This window comes from Volvox carteri, assembly GCF_000143455.1.
Source record: "Volvox carteri f. nagariensis unplaced genomic scaffold VOLCAscaffold_42, whole genome shotgun sequence".
Lineage (NCBI taxonomy): Eukaryota > Viridiplantae > Chlorophyta > Chlorophyceae > Chlamydomonadales > Volvocaceae > Volvox > Volvox carteri.
In genome coordinates this window covers 257,171-272,584 of record NW_003307585.1, presented here as the reverse complement: position 1 = coordinate 272,584, position 15,414 = coordinate 257,171, and the positions used below count along the sequence as shown (strand labels likewise).

The 15,414-nt window shown below is 55.6% G+C and overlaps 1 protein-coding gene across 1 annotated transcript; it reads left to right on the top strand.

Moving 5' to 3' along the window:
- Positions 1-1,637: 1,637 nt before the first annotated feature.
- Positions 1,638-10,468, top strand: VOLCADRAFT_95156 (uncharacterized protein; the record flags this gene model as incomplete). Its single annotated transcript, XM_002954360.1, has 14 exons — positions 1,638-1,991; positions 2,411-2,686; positions 2,765-3,113; positions 3,351-3,584; positions 3,988-4,212; positions 4,478-4,644; positions 5,034-5,094; positions 6,055-6,329; positions 6,665-6,854; positions 7,587-7,786; positions 8,176-8,598; positions 9,128-9,691; positions 10,087-10,240; positions 10,446-10,468. 14 exons carry the CDS (start codon positions 1,638-1,640, stop codon positions 10,466-10,468), a joined length of 3,495 nt encoding a protein of 1,164 aa, XP_002954406.1.
- Between the last annotated feature and the right edge of the window lie 4,946 nt (positions 10,469-15,414).

Here is a 15,414-nt window from a genome sequence, read left to right as displayed (position 1 = left end):
GTACGCTTGATCGTCGCGGTGAACTGCTGAGACATTGCGAAGGACCCACCTACTGTTGCGGTTGGTCTGCTTCGGCGATCCTTCTGGGCTCTTCAATCATGGCGCCTCACGCGCGTCAAACGAGAAAAGGGAAGACTTTGCCGCGATGGACGACCCACGGGTCACTCGGCACTCAGCTTCCGCGCCGATCGTTCTTTTTGCAGCTGCATCTTATCAAGGAGTATCTTATCAAGCTTAGGGACTAAGAATACAATAATTAAATGATAGATCGCAGCACGGCTGCATCCCATTCTCAGGATTGTGTCTCGGATTCTCAGGACGTTGTATACTTGCGTGGGTGTCTATCGCGCACACTGCTGATCGCAGTGAATCCACAGACTGCGCAAAATGTCCAGCGATGGGACCTTGGACGACCTTCGTGTCGCTTTATTTTTCTTCAGCTTCATTTCCAAATCCTAAAAACGTTGCGAAGAGAAGAACGAAGGGGAAAAAACGACAGACCGTGCATGTCTGATTTGCCGTTGCACCCTTAATACCATGTGGGAGAATGAAAAGGGCTGAAGGGCTCTTAAAAACGTGATAGGTGTGCGTATTCGATCCCCAGCTGCCTGTCAAAGACATCCATTCAACCTTCAAACGGAGACCTGTCTGTCTGTGTGCCTATCCATCTATCTGCCTGAAAGTGGAGCTGAAGTGGAGGGCAGCGCTCCACCACATCGTCTACGACCTGTAACCTTGCGTTTTGCCGGTGGGAGGAGGAGGTCGCGCAATCCGCTACATAACTCTTTGTTCACGGCATTTCCTCCGTTTACTTACATTTCGGGCGCTTCGTTTCTGTTAGCTCATTTCCTTGTAGCTCTTGAAGGATTGTTATTTCTTGTACCATTCTTTCACACCACCATCCACCCCGCAGGCAGAAGGGCAGAGTTCTTGGACAGCAGCGGCAACCCACTTCCCATAAACAAGCCTGTTTCGTGCAACCCTGCCTAGATTTAATTTTAGCACGTCGGGAGTCCGTAGGCGGCAGGCTTTGGGACGCGTCATCTGTGCGTCGCCCCTGTTGAGCTTCTTTTTATGCGCACACAGAGGAGCAACAGTGGCAGTCAGCCGAAAAGGTGCAAGCCAACTCCAAGTCCTTAGCCTTGTCAGCGACACGGAAGAAAAAATTTGTGAACGTCGTGCACTTCGGAAGACATCGCTGACATTTTCTTTTTAAAGTACGGTACGCATACTGCTCTACCGTTCGCACAAGAGCTAAATTTTGTCCAGCCAACGGCTCCTTCTCAAATTAGCTGGCCTTAGCCGTATCGTGCTGGGTGCTCTTTTGACGTATATAGATTCGCGAAGGAAGGATCTGGATAGAGACCACCCCATTTGGCAACTGCAGGTTTAGATCCCTGCTGCTGAACAAGACTGCTGAACGCATGACGAGAGTCCTTATCGCAAATAGCAGCGAGAGGAGCTAGCAAGTAGAAGTCCCTTTCCTAATTATCATCATCAGCCTCATCATCATCAGCCTCATCATCAGCCTCATCATCATCATCAGCAGCAGCAGCAAATTTGTCCTGCGGCGATAGCCGCAGCAGCACAGGAGCGGGAGCAGAGAACATTACCGTCGCGATCTGCAACAGCGCAAAATGGCCGCCGACGGCGCGGCAGTACCGCCGCCGATACTGATCAGTTCCCGTCGAGAGAGAGTCCGCCAAAGAAGGGCAGCGGCGGCGGTGGCAGCTGCGGCGGCGTCTTTGGCGACGGCGGCAGCACGGCCGGTCCGCGTCGCGATGCCTTTGCCCAGCTGTCTTTCACGACTGAGGACGCTGTTGCCGCTGCTGCTTCTTGCGGTAGTCCTGGTGCTGGCGGGAGCGAGTAGTCCGGCACAAGCGGCGGCGGAGGCGGCAGCAGCGGCCAGCTCGAGGCAGGCTGGGACCGCTGCGGGCCAGGCTGGGACTTTCTCCAGGCGAGCGACCCATGGGTCGAGGACTTTGCTGCAGGTGTGACTCGAATCCGCGGCCTGCTGCACAGATCTTAAAAAACTCCTAGAAGCTTGTATATATTTTGATTTCAAAAATTTCAAAGCTCATGCTTATGTGCTTTGTGACAAGTTTTGGCTAGCACCTGTAGTTCTTTGGATCGCGTTGGCGCTCTCAGATGAGATCCCGTTCTTTCTGTAACTAGAAAGAGAGCTTAAAAAGCGCAATCCGCAAAGTTTTTTCTGCAAGGAGAGGGAAGGAGGAATTCTTTCCTCCCTATTTGACCTTCACCAAAAAATCCATTCCCTTGAGATGAGCAAGATTTTCAAAATGTATAGGAATAATTTTGCCTCCAAAAGGAAAAGGAATGAATGCCTTGAGCACCGCAAGAACGTCTAACCGCGTACCATCTCGGTCTCCGTGTCGCCTGCGCCTCACAGGTCCCGAGCGCCGATGTCCTTGCGGTGAAGCTGGTGGGCAATTCTTCCGGCACGCAAGATGCTGCCAGCGGCGGCGGTGGCGACAGCGGCGGCGGAGATTCCGGTGCCGCTGCCGCAGCGCCGCCACCACCGCTGCCACCGCCGCCACAGCCACCGCCACCACCACCACCACCAGATTTATCATCAGGACAGTCACCGTCCACCTTGTCAGAGCCGCCGTTTGTGATAAACCCAGATCCGGGCGCACCGATAGCCTTAGATCCGCAAACGTCGGAGGTGGCGCTGCAACCGCCACAGCTGCTACCACCGCCGCCACAGCTGCTACCACCGCCACCGCCACCGCCGCCGCCGAAGACAACTGGAGAGGTCGCGCGCGATGTTGGCAACGTCATCTCTGACCTGGCGACGGGTATTGGTAGGGCCATTGGGACCATAGCCGGTGACGCTGGCGGCGGTAGCGCCGGCACGGACACAGGCGGCGGCGGCGGCGGCGGCAGCGATGAAGCAACAGCAAAACCCAATGTTTCCTTCGGCTTTGGCATTAGCAACGCAAGCAGTCCCATGACTACTAATCCAGTTTCAGGGGTCGGGGCGCCGCCGGACGTTGTAGCCGCCGGGGGCCCTGACGGCGCCGTACTCGCGCCGACGGTCGACGGCGGAGGCCCTATGCCTGCCGACCAGGACAACCGCGGAGCGAATTCCAGTGCCGCTATAGTGGCGCCGCCGCTGATACCCTCCAGCTTCAATGAGAGTTCCACAAGCAACAACTTTAGCGACGCCGGCGGCAGTAGCGGCCCGGACGTCGGCGGCAGTAGCGGCCCGGACGTCGGCGGCGTCTCCATCGTCGGCGTCGGCATCGGCAACGGCAGCAGTAACGCTACAGCGTTTCCTTCAGACGCCGCTGGCAGTAGCAATGAAACCGCCGTCACCGTGCCCGAAGTCGTCGCTGCCGCGGGGCCGGATGTCGGCGGTTTTGGCGGCGGCGGCGGCAGGAGCGTCCGAAGTGGCAGTAGCCGTGGCGGCGGCGGCGGCGGCGGCGCCTCTGCCACCGCGGGTTCGGATAATGAGCTCCAAGGGACCGACGGTTGGTTTTGTGACTGGCAACGGGGCCATGCGGATTGCGCGAAGGGCTACAGCTGCATCCCAAGCGACCGCAACAACGCCGCGGAGCAAGGTACGGCAGGTCGTAGTTTTGTACGGTTTTGACGTTTTTGTAAAATGTAAAATGCCTGCGAAGATGGCACTTTGTGATCACCCGCAGCAGAATCCGCCTGCCATAATCAGGGAGGGTTAAAATATGGTCTAATAATTGGTTAGGAACCGTTGTAAAATCGGTTGGGGTTATGGTTTTCGGTTGGTTAATTATTGTGTAGGCGGAAGAAGGCGAGAAGCTGTATTTTGGCTCAACGTTCTATCCTGAAAGCCATGTACAAAAGTTGCTCAACTTGTTTTACTACATTTCACTAGAACCAAATACATGTTGTACAGCGAACGAGGGGCCAAATATGCTGTTAGTTTACGACACTTCTTCCATTTTCGCGTTATCTGCCCCGAAACACACGCACGCACTCACGCAGGCACATGTATGGCAAACCCAGTGGGTGGGAACCCGATTCCCCCCGATCTGGCGGCACCGGTCGTGTTCTACCCGTTGACCAACGGCTCGCTGTCTGCTTGGCCGCCGGGATCCGGATCCGCGTACGACGGTTTGATAGTACAGGGCAACGTGTACGCGGAGGACGTGAATAGCTCAGATGCGGACACGCAGGAGCTCTTCCCGGGCGCGATTACATGCGATCAGGGTAGGTGGTTGCAAAGTGGTTGCAAAGTGGTTGCAAAGTCCTTTGATTTTTATCACTACATAATTTGGTAATGACGAAATCCACGATAAATTCCGATCGGCGGTGTGTGTGTATGTGTGTGCGTGAGAGTGTGTGCGTATTAAATGTTACAAGTATCTGACAGGGCCTGACACTGGCCAGGAGCTGCTGTACAGCCCCGACGGGAAGACCGCCTAGGCTCTCTGGCGCGGGCGGGCGAGGGGCCTCTGTCCCCCCTCCTAAGCAGCCGAGAGCCGCAGGTCCGCTAGCTCCGCTCTCTTCCCCGGTGGTTGGGAGGCGTCGCACGTGCGCACACTCTCACGAGTCAAGGCTCCGTCACGCGATCTCGCGTTCACTGAGCTTGAAACACGAATCACGACTCCTCTCCAGCCTCGGCCTGATCCGGCTCTTGGGGTGAGGGCTCACTAATATGAAGCCCACCGGGTCTCTCACCCGATTCTTAATTCGTTGCGGGGGAGCGGGCAGGGTTCAAGCAACTCGCGCTAATCGCCTCCCGAACGCATGCGACGGGGAACGCGGGGACCGGGCACGGACTATCTGCTAGCCGCTAGCCGTTTACCTGTACGGGGCTAGGGACGCCACCTGCGACCTGCCCTGGCGCAGTACCTGTGGCGAGGCGAGCCATCTCCCTCCCACGAGAAAAGCCCTCCGTAAACCCAACAATTGAAACCCCTCTCAGGGGCGTATCCCCTCCCCCCGCCCAGCGGGATGGCCCACCCACCTACCGGTGCCCTCCCAGCACCCCCTCTCCTCCTATTCCCCCTCCCCCCTTTCTCTCCCAGCCCTACTGGTGGTACGCAACACAGGCGCCCCCGTCCACCACGGGCACGATGAAATGGAATGGTCGGGGCCCACGCTGTCCCTGGCATGCTGAGCTCTGCAAAGTCCTGAACCCGCTGCCAGAAGTCTCGACGGCGGCACCGCACGACGGCTCTCGCGACGGCTTTCACCCCTCCGTGGGGGGGGCTGCAACCGGGCCTCGGGCGCGGGGGAGGGGGGGGGAATTGCGGGGGGGGAGTGCGGGACCTGCAGAAATCCCGCAGCCGTGCACATTCCTTCTGGCACGGGCAGTGTGCTGTGAGGCTGATCACGTCCCACACACGCACTGCTGCGGCCCTGCCGGTGCCTTTTGCGCCGGTGCCATACACGCGCGTGTGTGTGCTCGGGGTATGGGTCCGGGTAGGGCACGTAGGGCGCGATCTGCCGTATCACCACCGCCTGCTGCGCCACTGGGCACTACCAGAAGCGGTGTGTGCACGCGGCTAGGGACAGCACTGCAGCGCCTGCTGTTGTTGCCCTGCCGCTCCTCTCCGAATCCGCCGCTACAGCCACACGGCTCCCCTGGTTTGCTGTAGCTGTAGCTGTAGCTGTAGCTGTAGCTGTAGCTGTAGCTGTAGCTGTAGCTGTAGCTGTAGCTGTGCGGCGAGCCCCCCGACCGTGAGGCCGCGAGAGGCCCCCCCAGCCGCCAGTCGCCAACAGGGCGGCCCAGCAGTCGTGTCTGTTACACGTTGATCCGGGCCTGACGCTGGCCAGGGGCACCTAACCGTACGATAGAAAGCAAGATGCCGTCGCTGAAATTCTAACTCCAGACTTGCCGATTACCTATCCCGGTGCTCCACCAGATTGAGCCACGACGGTTTGTGTGTCTGTATGTGTGAACGTGTGTGTCTGTATGTGTGTGAGTGTGCCGCCTGTTGCGAATTCGGTGTCGAAATATTTTAAACATTCAAAACCGTAAAACACCTAGGTCCCGTTTTTTTTTCTCTTCCCGCCCGTCCCGACCGCCGTTGGGGGCCTGATTAGGCTCCAGCTCCCTCATTGCCATTCCGGGAATTACGTACGGTCGTACGGGCGCATTCACCATCAACTTTTGGATGCGCAAGCGCGCGGAGGACACCGCCCCAGGGCCTTCAGATGGGAGTACGGAGTACGGCAATAACAGCGACAGTAGTAACGATGGCAGCAACAGCAGCAGGGGTGCTTGGCAACCGCCAGTGTACGAATATATGCTGACTCACGCCAACCTCCAACCGCTGAGCGTCCAGGCGTCCAGGTACACGGCCATGGATCGAAACCAGGTGCGGTTAGTTGGTTGGTTGGTTGGTTAGTTGGTTGGTTAGTCGTTATGTGGTTAATTTGTAATAGGTGCACAACGCTATGGCACATACGGATAGCCGAGTAAATGAACATCTCCTGTGTGTATGTACGAGTTTGCGTTTGAATTTTGAGTGTTGGGGGTCAAGGTTTTCGTCAAGGGATGGAGGTGTGGGAAGGACATATATGTCTTTTATGTTAGCGGCGGCAAAAGACCAGTGTCCACCGCTGCACTAGGTTCCGCCAGCTGCGGCATCAGGAAATCCTAAGAAAACACAAAAATGATTTTTCTGTATCACAAAACTCCTACCGGTCGTAGATCGCAGTGTATCTGGCGCCGCGTACGTCTCCGTTGTACGGCATTGCACGAGCGTACGTCAAGGACTCCAATGACGGCCGGGGAGTTGTTTATCTGGACAGCGACGGTCAGGTGGCGGATAACGACCAGACCAGGTTGCAGTACAGGTGGGACCAGGTTGCAGTACAGGTGGGACCAGGTTGCAGTACAGGTGGGACCAGGTTGTAGTACAGGTGGGACCAGGTTGCAGTACAGGTGGGACCAGGTTGTAGTACAGGTGGGACCAGGTTGCAGTACAGGTGGGACCAGGTTGCAGTACAGGTGGGACCAGGTTGCAGTACAGGTGGGAACGCGGTACATTCGTATCGTTGCACTCGTCGTACTAGTCAAGCCCGTGCACAGCGTGGTTTCTTAACTAGCAAAAAATCTTCTGGAGCGATTTCAAAAAAGACTTCAAAAGGAGTTTGAAGGGGCGTTTTGCGCCTTGTCATCGTCGGGCTTTCCTTCCCGTTGCCCTCCCGTTGATCCTCCACTTTTCCCTGTTTTAAAAAACCTTAAAACCCTAAAACCCTAAAACCCTAAAACCGTAAGGCCCTGGAATCTCACGGACGGCGACTGGCACATGATCACGATCAGCAGCCAGCCGAGTGGAGGTCGAGGATGGCGCATGTACGTCGATGGAAGTCTTGCCGTACAGATACCTTCTTCTCGTTACCCACCAGGTAGTTGGAAAAGATTTAGTTTACCCAGTGGGTTTTGTAGGTTTTAATCGAGTTTTAGTTGACGTTCAGTGCGGTTTTGGGGTGGTGGAAGCACACATGGATGCAATGCCGTGCTTTTTCAAATGCCAATTTATGCGGTATTTACGTATATGTGTGTACGTATGTATGTATGTACTTCAAGAGCTAATCGATGAGGTAACTTGTTTTCGTTCCGTACACAGGGTACGACCCTTCTAGGGTGTGGAATGCAAGTGCGAGGGCGGAGATTGACGGCGGCGATCCGCTCACCCTTGGAGGCCCCTTGCTGCTGTGCGGGCGGTACGGAGGGCCGTACAGCAGGGCGTACGGCGGTCAGTTGGCCAACTTGGCCGTGTTTGACGCAGTGCTAGATGCGACGGATGTGGCGACGTTGTACGACATGGTAAGTGGTGTTTTTAGTTTGAGGGGGAGTTAGGAGGCGGCAATATCATAGAAGTGGGAATAACCGCCAGATTGGTTACTGCCGTACAGCCACAGGCCGTCCTAGAGTGGGTTAGGAGTTCTATTGGAAAGCGTACGGCACGGTGAGTGGTGTTTCCATGGGGGAATTGGGGAATCTGCTTGAATGACGCGCAACCCAGGGGAAGTGTTCGAGCTGCAACGATTTAATTTGTACGGCAATACCAATTAGTACTACGAACATCCTAACGTGTAGGGCCCACTGCTAGTTTTAGTGTACGGCCAGTTCGCCCATCTTCCTCCAGTTCGCCCATCTTCCTCCAGTTCGCCCATCTTCCTCTGACTCCTGGCGATGGCGCCCATCCACGACAGGTTCGGGACCAGGATGCCGTACCGTCGCCAGTGCTGCCGATCCGACGGCACCCCTGGTACGGCAGCACGTTGCTGACGCCGCCGGAGTGGCTCACGGCGGATGAATCGGACTCACGTCTAGCGAATGAGTACGGCACATTGACGGGGTCACCGCCGTCAGCAACAACGCCGCCGCTGCCGCCGGCTCCGCCTCCTTTTGCGGAGGCGGCGACGGCACCTGGCGGCGCCGCCAGCCCTGACACGTCATCGTCGTCCGCCGCCACCGCCGCCGCTACGAACGCCAGCAGATCGGCGTTTGCGGAGGCCCTGACGGAGGCGTTGGTGGCGGCGCTGACCGGGGTGTCGTACAAGCGGAACGCCGGCATGCCGTGCAGCTTGGATCTCCGGCGAGAGGCGGGGCTGGCGTTCTGCGACTCAGGGCTGGTGGGTGACATGAACTGCGTGTGTGTGGGGGGGGGGGCGGGGGGTAGAGGGAGGGGACAAGGGTTAAGAGGTGTAGGGTTACTGGTGTACGGCATGTGGCTGGTGTGCTGTGTTAGGATGTGTGATTGTATATTTGCGCGCGTGCGCGCTCAAGCATATGCTCATTTTGCGCCTTTTTTAAATAAATAAAAAAACAAATTTAAACACTTCAAGAACCTGTGTTACACGTCGTCGCGTCTTTCCCTTCCATTAGGCTTTTATTCCCCGCACATATTTCGCGCTTTACCACATATTCATAGCTATATAATTACTTGTCTCAGGTACCTTAATATTTAAGTTATTAGGAAGAGGCCTTTTTGACCTGTATTTTACTAAATGCTCTAACATAACTTTTCTACATAACAGCTTTAGAGCATTTTAACACAGGCCTTCCATATTTTTGTCTCTTAAAATTAAAACCTTGCAAATTATGGATCAGCGACGACCGACCCATGGGTCCGTGTCCCGGTTCCCTATGCGGGGCCCGTAGGTCTGCGCCGCCATTCCGTCCCGGATTCGCACTGACCCTATGGACGCCTGGATGCGGGTCACGGGCGGTAGCGGCAGTAGCAGCCGCAGCGGCAACGGGAACGGCAGTAATACGACAACCCGTATCTACACCCCGGCTGCCGCCGCCGCCGCCATCGACGCCGCCGCGTCCGCTACTGCCCTCCTCGGCATCTGCACGCCGCCGGCATCTGGAATGCTACTGCCGAGCTCTTGGCCCGCCGATTGGCCGGCGCCCGCCGCACACTTCCCACTGACCCGTGGGTCACTCCGCTCCTGGCCGGCGGGCGCGTACGGCGGTCGGTTGGTCAACGCCACGTGGGGTCCAGATGCGCGTTTCGGACAGGTCATCCAGTGCGATCGCGCGTCACGGAGTCGTGTCGTACTGGATGCCGTACCGTACGGCACACGGGGCCCAATGGCTATCAATTTGTGGGTACGGACGAGCCGGGAGGATTTGACGCCGCAGGGAGCTGACTCAGCGGGACTGCAGTACGTGTTTTCCCACATAGCTGGAGGAACCTTCAAGAGCTTTGGGCCCAACCAGGTGCGGAGTGCGAGTGTTATGTATTTGGGTTTTAAAGTCTTGTCATATGCGCTTATCACTTTAATAAATTTCTCGTTTCAATGTTTTAATTGGTGTTAACTGTTTTATTTTTGGGGATTTGGAGGGTTTTGGGGATTTGGGGGTTTGCTGTGATATTAGCAGTGGGCCATGTGGAAACAGATGTGCCCCGGACGGTAGGTGCGTGTGATTTGGGTTTGTGGGTTCTGTGCTGGTGGTTTTGGTGCCTGTACGGCTATCTTAATTACTCGTGAATTGGGGCTCTGGTGTACGGCTGTACGTTTATGGGGTATGTTTCTGTGTGGTTTGGGGCCACGGAGGAAACATCTCCCCCTCCCTCCCCCCCGGGGGTAAAACCCTCCCCCCTGGACCCGTAGATTCACATGTTCATTCCTGAGGTCGGCAGTCCCTTGTACGGCGTTTCCGTACGTGGCATGCTCCGTGACGGCGATGACGTCAACCTTGGTCGTACCAGCGAAGTCTATCTGGACAGTGACGGAGCGGTGGGAAACGACCGGCCCAAGCGCTGGGGTGAGCGTCGCTGCCGCTTTTGGATGTGTTACTACTGTGCGATGATGACGTGGCATTGTACGATATTTGATGTGATATGGCTGGGAGGAGGGACGTACACACCGCCGATTATTGTAAATGATAAATGTAAATGCCGTGTCGTGTCAGTGGGGGCCGTGCTGTGTATGTGCCGTGTCGTGCGCTCCGTTTCCTGTCCTGTGTGTAGTACACCCGCACAGCTCCCCTTAGATAATCCCGCGCCCTGCCTTAGTTTCCCCACGCATCCCATTTTCAAACACCCTTCAAAAACCCTAAAAACCCTAAAAACCCTAAAACCCAAATCCCATTTTCAAAAAATAAAAAAACATTCCTTAAGAACTTTTATAATGATAAATTAAAAATAAAAATAATAACCCCTTTATTTTGTTTTTAAAAATTCCCATCTGGGCAGCGCCGCGGGATGACGGGGTGGACATTGCGGATGGCGGTTGGCATATGCTGACGTTATCAACGAACTGGTGAGTGTTGTACATCTCTGTGTTTGGAATGTTGTACATGTGCCGTACAACGCCAAAATGAGGTTTTGGATGTGCGGGACCTATGTGTCGCATTTGTTGATGTCGTTTTTGTTTGTTATGTCTTCCTTTCTTTTATTTTGCGATTTTCAGTTCAGCTTTTCGGGTACACATACAGTATGTATGTATGTATGTTGATGCACATGTGGGATTCGATTGTTAGACAATTCAAGATAATTTGCCAACAGGTCCGGTCCCGGCTACTCATTGTACGTGGATGGTGTCCTGCGGGGGCAGCTGCTGCCAGGCGCCGTACGAAGTACGGCAAACATGAGCGACACCAAAATCCAGGTGGGCGTGTATACATTCTTTGCACTTACACTCTGTTGCACTATTTCCCTCTTTTTCGCCATGTCTAAACATGCCCTATAGTCGTACATATTGCTGCTGATGCCGTGTGCCCATCATGACCGCCGTCGCCGGTTTGTCATGTCGTACACTCACTTTTTTTTAAAACGCAGGTAACAGGCGGAGACCCTGCACAGCTATCGGGCCCTATAGTGCTGTGCAGCCGAGCCGATGCGGACCCCAGCCGCCACTTCAAAGGTTCCGTTGCGGCTCTAAGTATCTTCGACGCGGCGCTACAGCCATGGCAGGTGGCGTCGCTGTACGGCAGCTACCAACGACAAGCCGTACTGATGCCGGCGGGGCAGGTTGTGGAAGGTGAGGGGAGTCGGGTTCCTGGGGGCCATTGGTTGGGGGGTGGGGAGTGGGACGGAAAGGGGGAGCTGCGAGGAAAGGGCTATTGGAGATGAAAATCTGACACACGCACCTAAAACACAAGACGAGTATGAAAACTGATGTCTCCCTTCTCGAGTGGTTGCACTCCTACCCGTAAAACCCTAAGCACTGCGACGCACCAATAATAATAAAACCCTTAAACCCGAAAACCACAAAACCCTAACCCCAGTCCTTCCGGAAAACTTGTTCCTCCCCCTGCCCTACCCGTGCTTCAAACCCCAGGAGGCGGTTACATCTCGGCAGTGGCCACCACGGGCGACCCCTGCGTTTTCCCCCTGTCGTACGGAGGTCGTACAGTGTACGGATGTGTGACGATGGATGGCGTGCTGAGCTGCCCTGTAGAGGTGCGTGCTGCTCCCGGAATGTAAAAAGCGTTGGAAGTTGGCGGTGCCGATTTACGTAATGGCAAATGAAACCACGAGATCTTCATGAGAACTATGCTGGAGGCGAAAGCAGCCTAATTTGTGTTAATAGGGTAATTATGTTTTTCGTTTCCAAATCTGTGTGGCATTACTCTCATTAAAAGCAGAACGACGTCTCTCAAAACAATGAAGTCCGTTCATGAGAGTGTGTGGCATTTTTTAAATTTAAATCCTAAAACCCTAAAACCCTAAAACCCGCAGGGTGGCGGCATTGAACCTTGCAAGATTTCCAGGAAACTCGGTGTCGTACCGATCGACGAAAAAGCGGGAGATGTCCCGATTTCCGACACGCTTTCCATCAACAGCAGCAGTGGCAGCAGCACCAGCAGCAGCGCCGGCAGTAGCAATGACTTCAGTAGCAGTAGCAGTGGCAGTAGCAGTGGCGGCGGTCAAACACCTATCCCAATGACCGTCGATGTCGGGGACGACAGCGCCCCAACCTCAGATGCCGTACAGCAGCAACTTCAGTCGTACAACCTGCCGGACGGTGTTATGTTGGGTCCAGGAGGAGGCGCGATGCCGCGACTAACCGTGGGTGGCCAGGTGCGTGTATGTATGTATGTATGTATGTACGCGTGCATGCGTGTGCGTCCATACGTGCGAAGATGTTTCCAGAAGATGCTGCTGATGCTCGTGTGTGTGTATGTGTATGTGTATTCGGTACGATAAAAACTCCTATTAGGGTTTTGCCCAACTCCACCCAGGTTTTTCAAATTTGGGTTTATTCAAAAACAGTGTTTGTTCACCAGGCGATAATGCGGAAACGCACCGCAGCGGAACCAGTCGAGTGCCTCTGAAGGAGTTTTTAAGACTCCTCTCTCTTCCGCACCTCCCTCTCCTCTCTCTCTCTCAATCTCGCCTGTCTAATGTTGCTTCCTGTTTGAACACCGTCGGTAGAAGTCCTTCACTCCATATGCACGAGTGTACGGCCGGCAGGTGTGTCGCTTTGCTGTCGCTCTCCAGTGGAGATACCCCTCTCGCCGAGCCGCTCCTCGCGCCATGTGTGTGTTTTTCGTTTCTTTTTCCGTCGTTGTGTTGAACACGACCCGTCCTCCTTTCCCCCCTTCAGAGTTGCCGATCCATACCGCACTTTTGAGATGTCATCGATTGATCTTTTTTGTAAACGCTGCTGCTTGCTGTAGAAAGAAAGAAGCAGCGTTTACAAAAAAGATTTACAGCAGCGTTTACAAAAACTATTTCCCCTAAAACCAGACTTCTCCACACCATCCTGTTTCTCCTCCCCGTACAGTTGTGCGTCTTTCCGTTTGTAATGGACAACGTGTCGTACAGCAACTGCGTCAATCTTGCGGGCGTGGAAGTGTGCCCCTCCCTGGACACCGACGCTGATCCCACGGGTCGGGTCGCGAGCCTGATGGAGTGCGCGCCAGCCGTCGTACGACCGTCGTACAGGACGGGCTGCAGGTCGCCGTTGGTCTCAGCCAGCCGCCGGAGTGGCGGCGTCGCGACCGCGCCGGGGAGCCCGGGTCAAGGCGGTGGTGCCGGTGGTGGGGGGGGGGGAGGCTCCCGGACGGAGCGGGACTTTCTGCAGTGTATCAACCTGATGGTGGGAGTGTGGGTGGGGGTGGGGGTGTGGGAGCCTGGGAGCCCCTTAAGGGGGGGGGGGGAAGAGTGGCGTGCTGAGGTACCCCGGCCTTTCTCCAGGCTCGCATCCCCCCGGTGTGATCTTTGTTGTGAGATCTTTGGCGAGAACCCTACGAATCCGATACTTCTACTTCAGTAGTTTTCGATGTGTAATATCCTAGTTCGCCTCGCCAACTTGTATTGCTTTCTTCTCGTCCTGGATTGCCGTACAGGGTGTGGATGCGTGCCAAACACAGGAGGACCTGTGGCTCGTGTGTCCGCCGCCCCCCCGCATGACCGCCACCGGCGCCGTTTGTCAGGTATGTATGTATGTATGTATGTCGTACGTGAAAAAAAGGCTATATAGCTTATGAATAAAGGCACCGTCAGCGCAATTCATACGCATACACACACAGAGACGCGCGCGCATTCATTTCCGTACATATGTCTTTTGCGTTAACACTCCCCAAACTCTGCGGCCACTCGCCAAACAATATTTTGGATGCGACATACATCTCGTAACACATACCACATATCATCATACTCATCAACACCTCCATCCCCTGTGTGGTGAAACGAGCGACAGGTGCCCTTCCAGTTTGGAGCGCTCTTCCGTACGGACTGTGTCGTACCTTCTCCCTCCAGTACGAACATCAACATGAGCATTAGCAGCGGCAGTAGCAGTAGCAGTAGCAGCAGCAGCAGCACCCTCAGGCCCGGCAGTAGCACTACTAGGGCACGTGCTGCTGGTTCTTCTGGCGGTGGCGCGGCTGCTGTCGGCAAGGAAGTGTGTCAGGTGGCGGAGGGGGAGCTGGAGATCTGCGTACCAACCTACGTGCCGCCCCCCACGCTACAGCCAAGGTTCGTATTCCCGCTGTCTGTCTGTCTGCCTGTCTGTCTGTCTGTTGGCCCGTTCGTCTGCCTGTCTGTCTCATCTATTTGTCTGTCTGTGTGCACATCTGTAAGAAAAAACACACATTACGGCACAGCATGCAATGACTTGTGTTACTCGGATTTTGGGAATCAGCTTGGGTTGGGATGGGGTGCCACCTTTCTTGGCTTCTGCTCTGGTGCGGGGTGAGGGGGGTTGTGGAGAGAACCGCCAGGTGGGGTGAGGGGGGTTGTGGAGGGAACCGCCAGGTGGGGTGAGGGGGGTTGTGGAGAGAACCGCCAGGTGGGGTGAGGGGGGTTGTGGAGAGAACCGCCGGGGAAAAAACACAACAGTGTTCCCCTCACCCGAGCCCAACAGACCAGGGGACCGGAGACAGATGACACCCAAAGGAGTGTTTGGATTGCGTCCTTTTCCACACGCCTCCTACTTCCCCTGAGGTCCCTTAGGGGGGATAAATGAGGTCCACGAAGAGCGCCGTAAAAAAACACAGCCTAAGGAGGAACACCCACACGTACAGCAGCAGCCACTCCGTGCAGCTCGACAGCTCTCAGATCGATCCTCCCAACAGCCTCCTCAACGGTTACACCTTCCACGCTCACCTCACTTCCCTCCTAGTAGCCCTCTTAAAAAACCCCACGACACGCCTTCCCCCTTTCCCAACGCACCCTTAACTACCATAACTATCCGAAATCAACAACGCAACTAACAACCATTATAAACCAACGGCCAACGGACAACTCCCCCCTTAGGTACCCCATTCGGTTTACCCTGGACCGGCAGCGCTGTGTCGCCCCGCGGCCGGGGGCCCTATCCGAGTGCGCCAACTACGGGGCTGTAGCACTGAGTGAGGGTGCTCCCCTGGCGGCTGACGTGTTGAAGGCGGTGGTGGAGGCGGCGGCGGAGAATGAGGAGGCGGTGGCGGCGGGTGGTAATGCCAACACCACGGACGAGGGATTGTACAGCTGCGAAGTGAGGGGGGGAGAT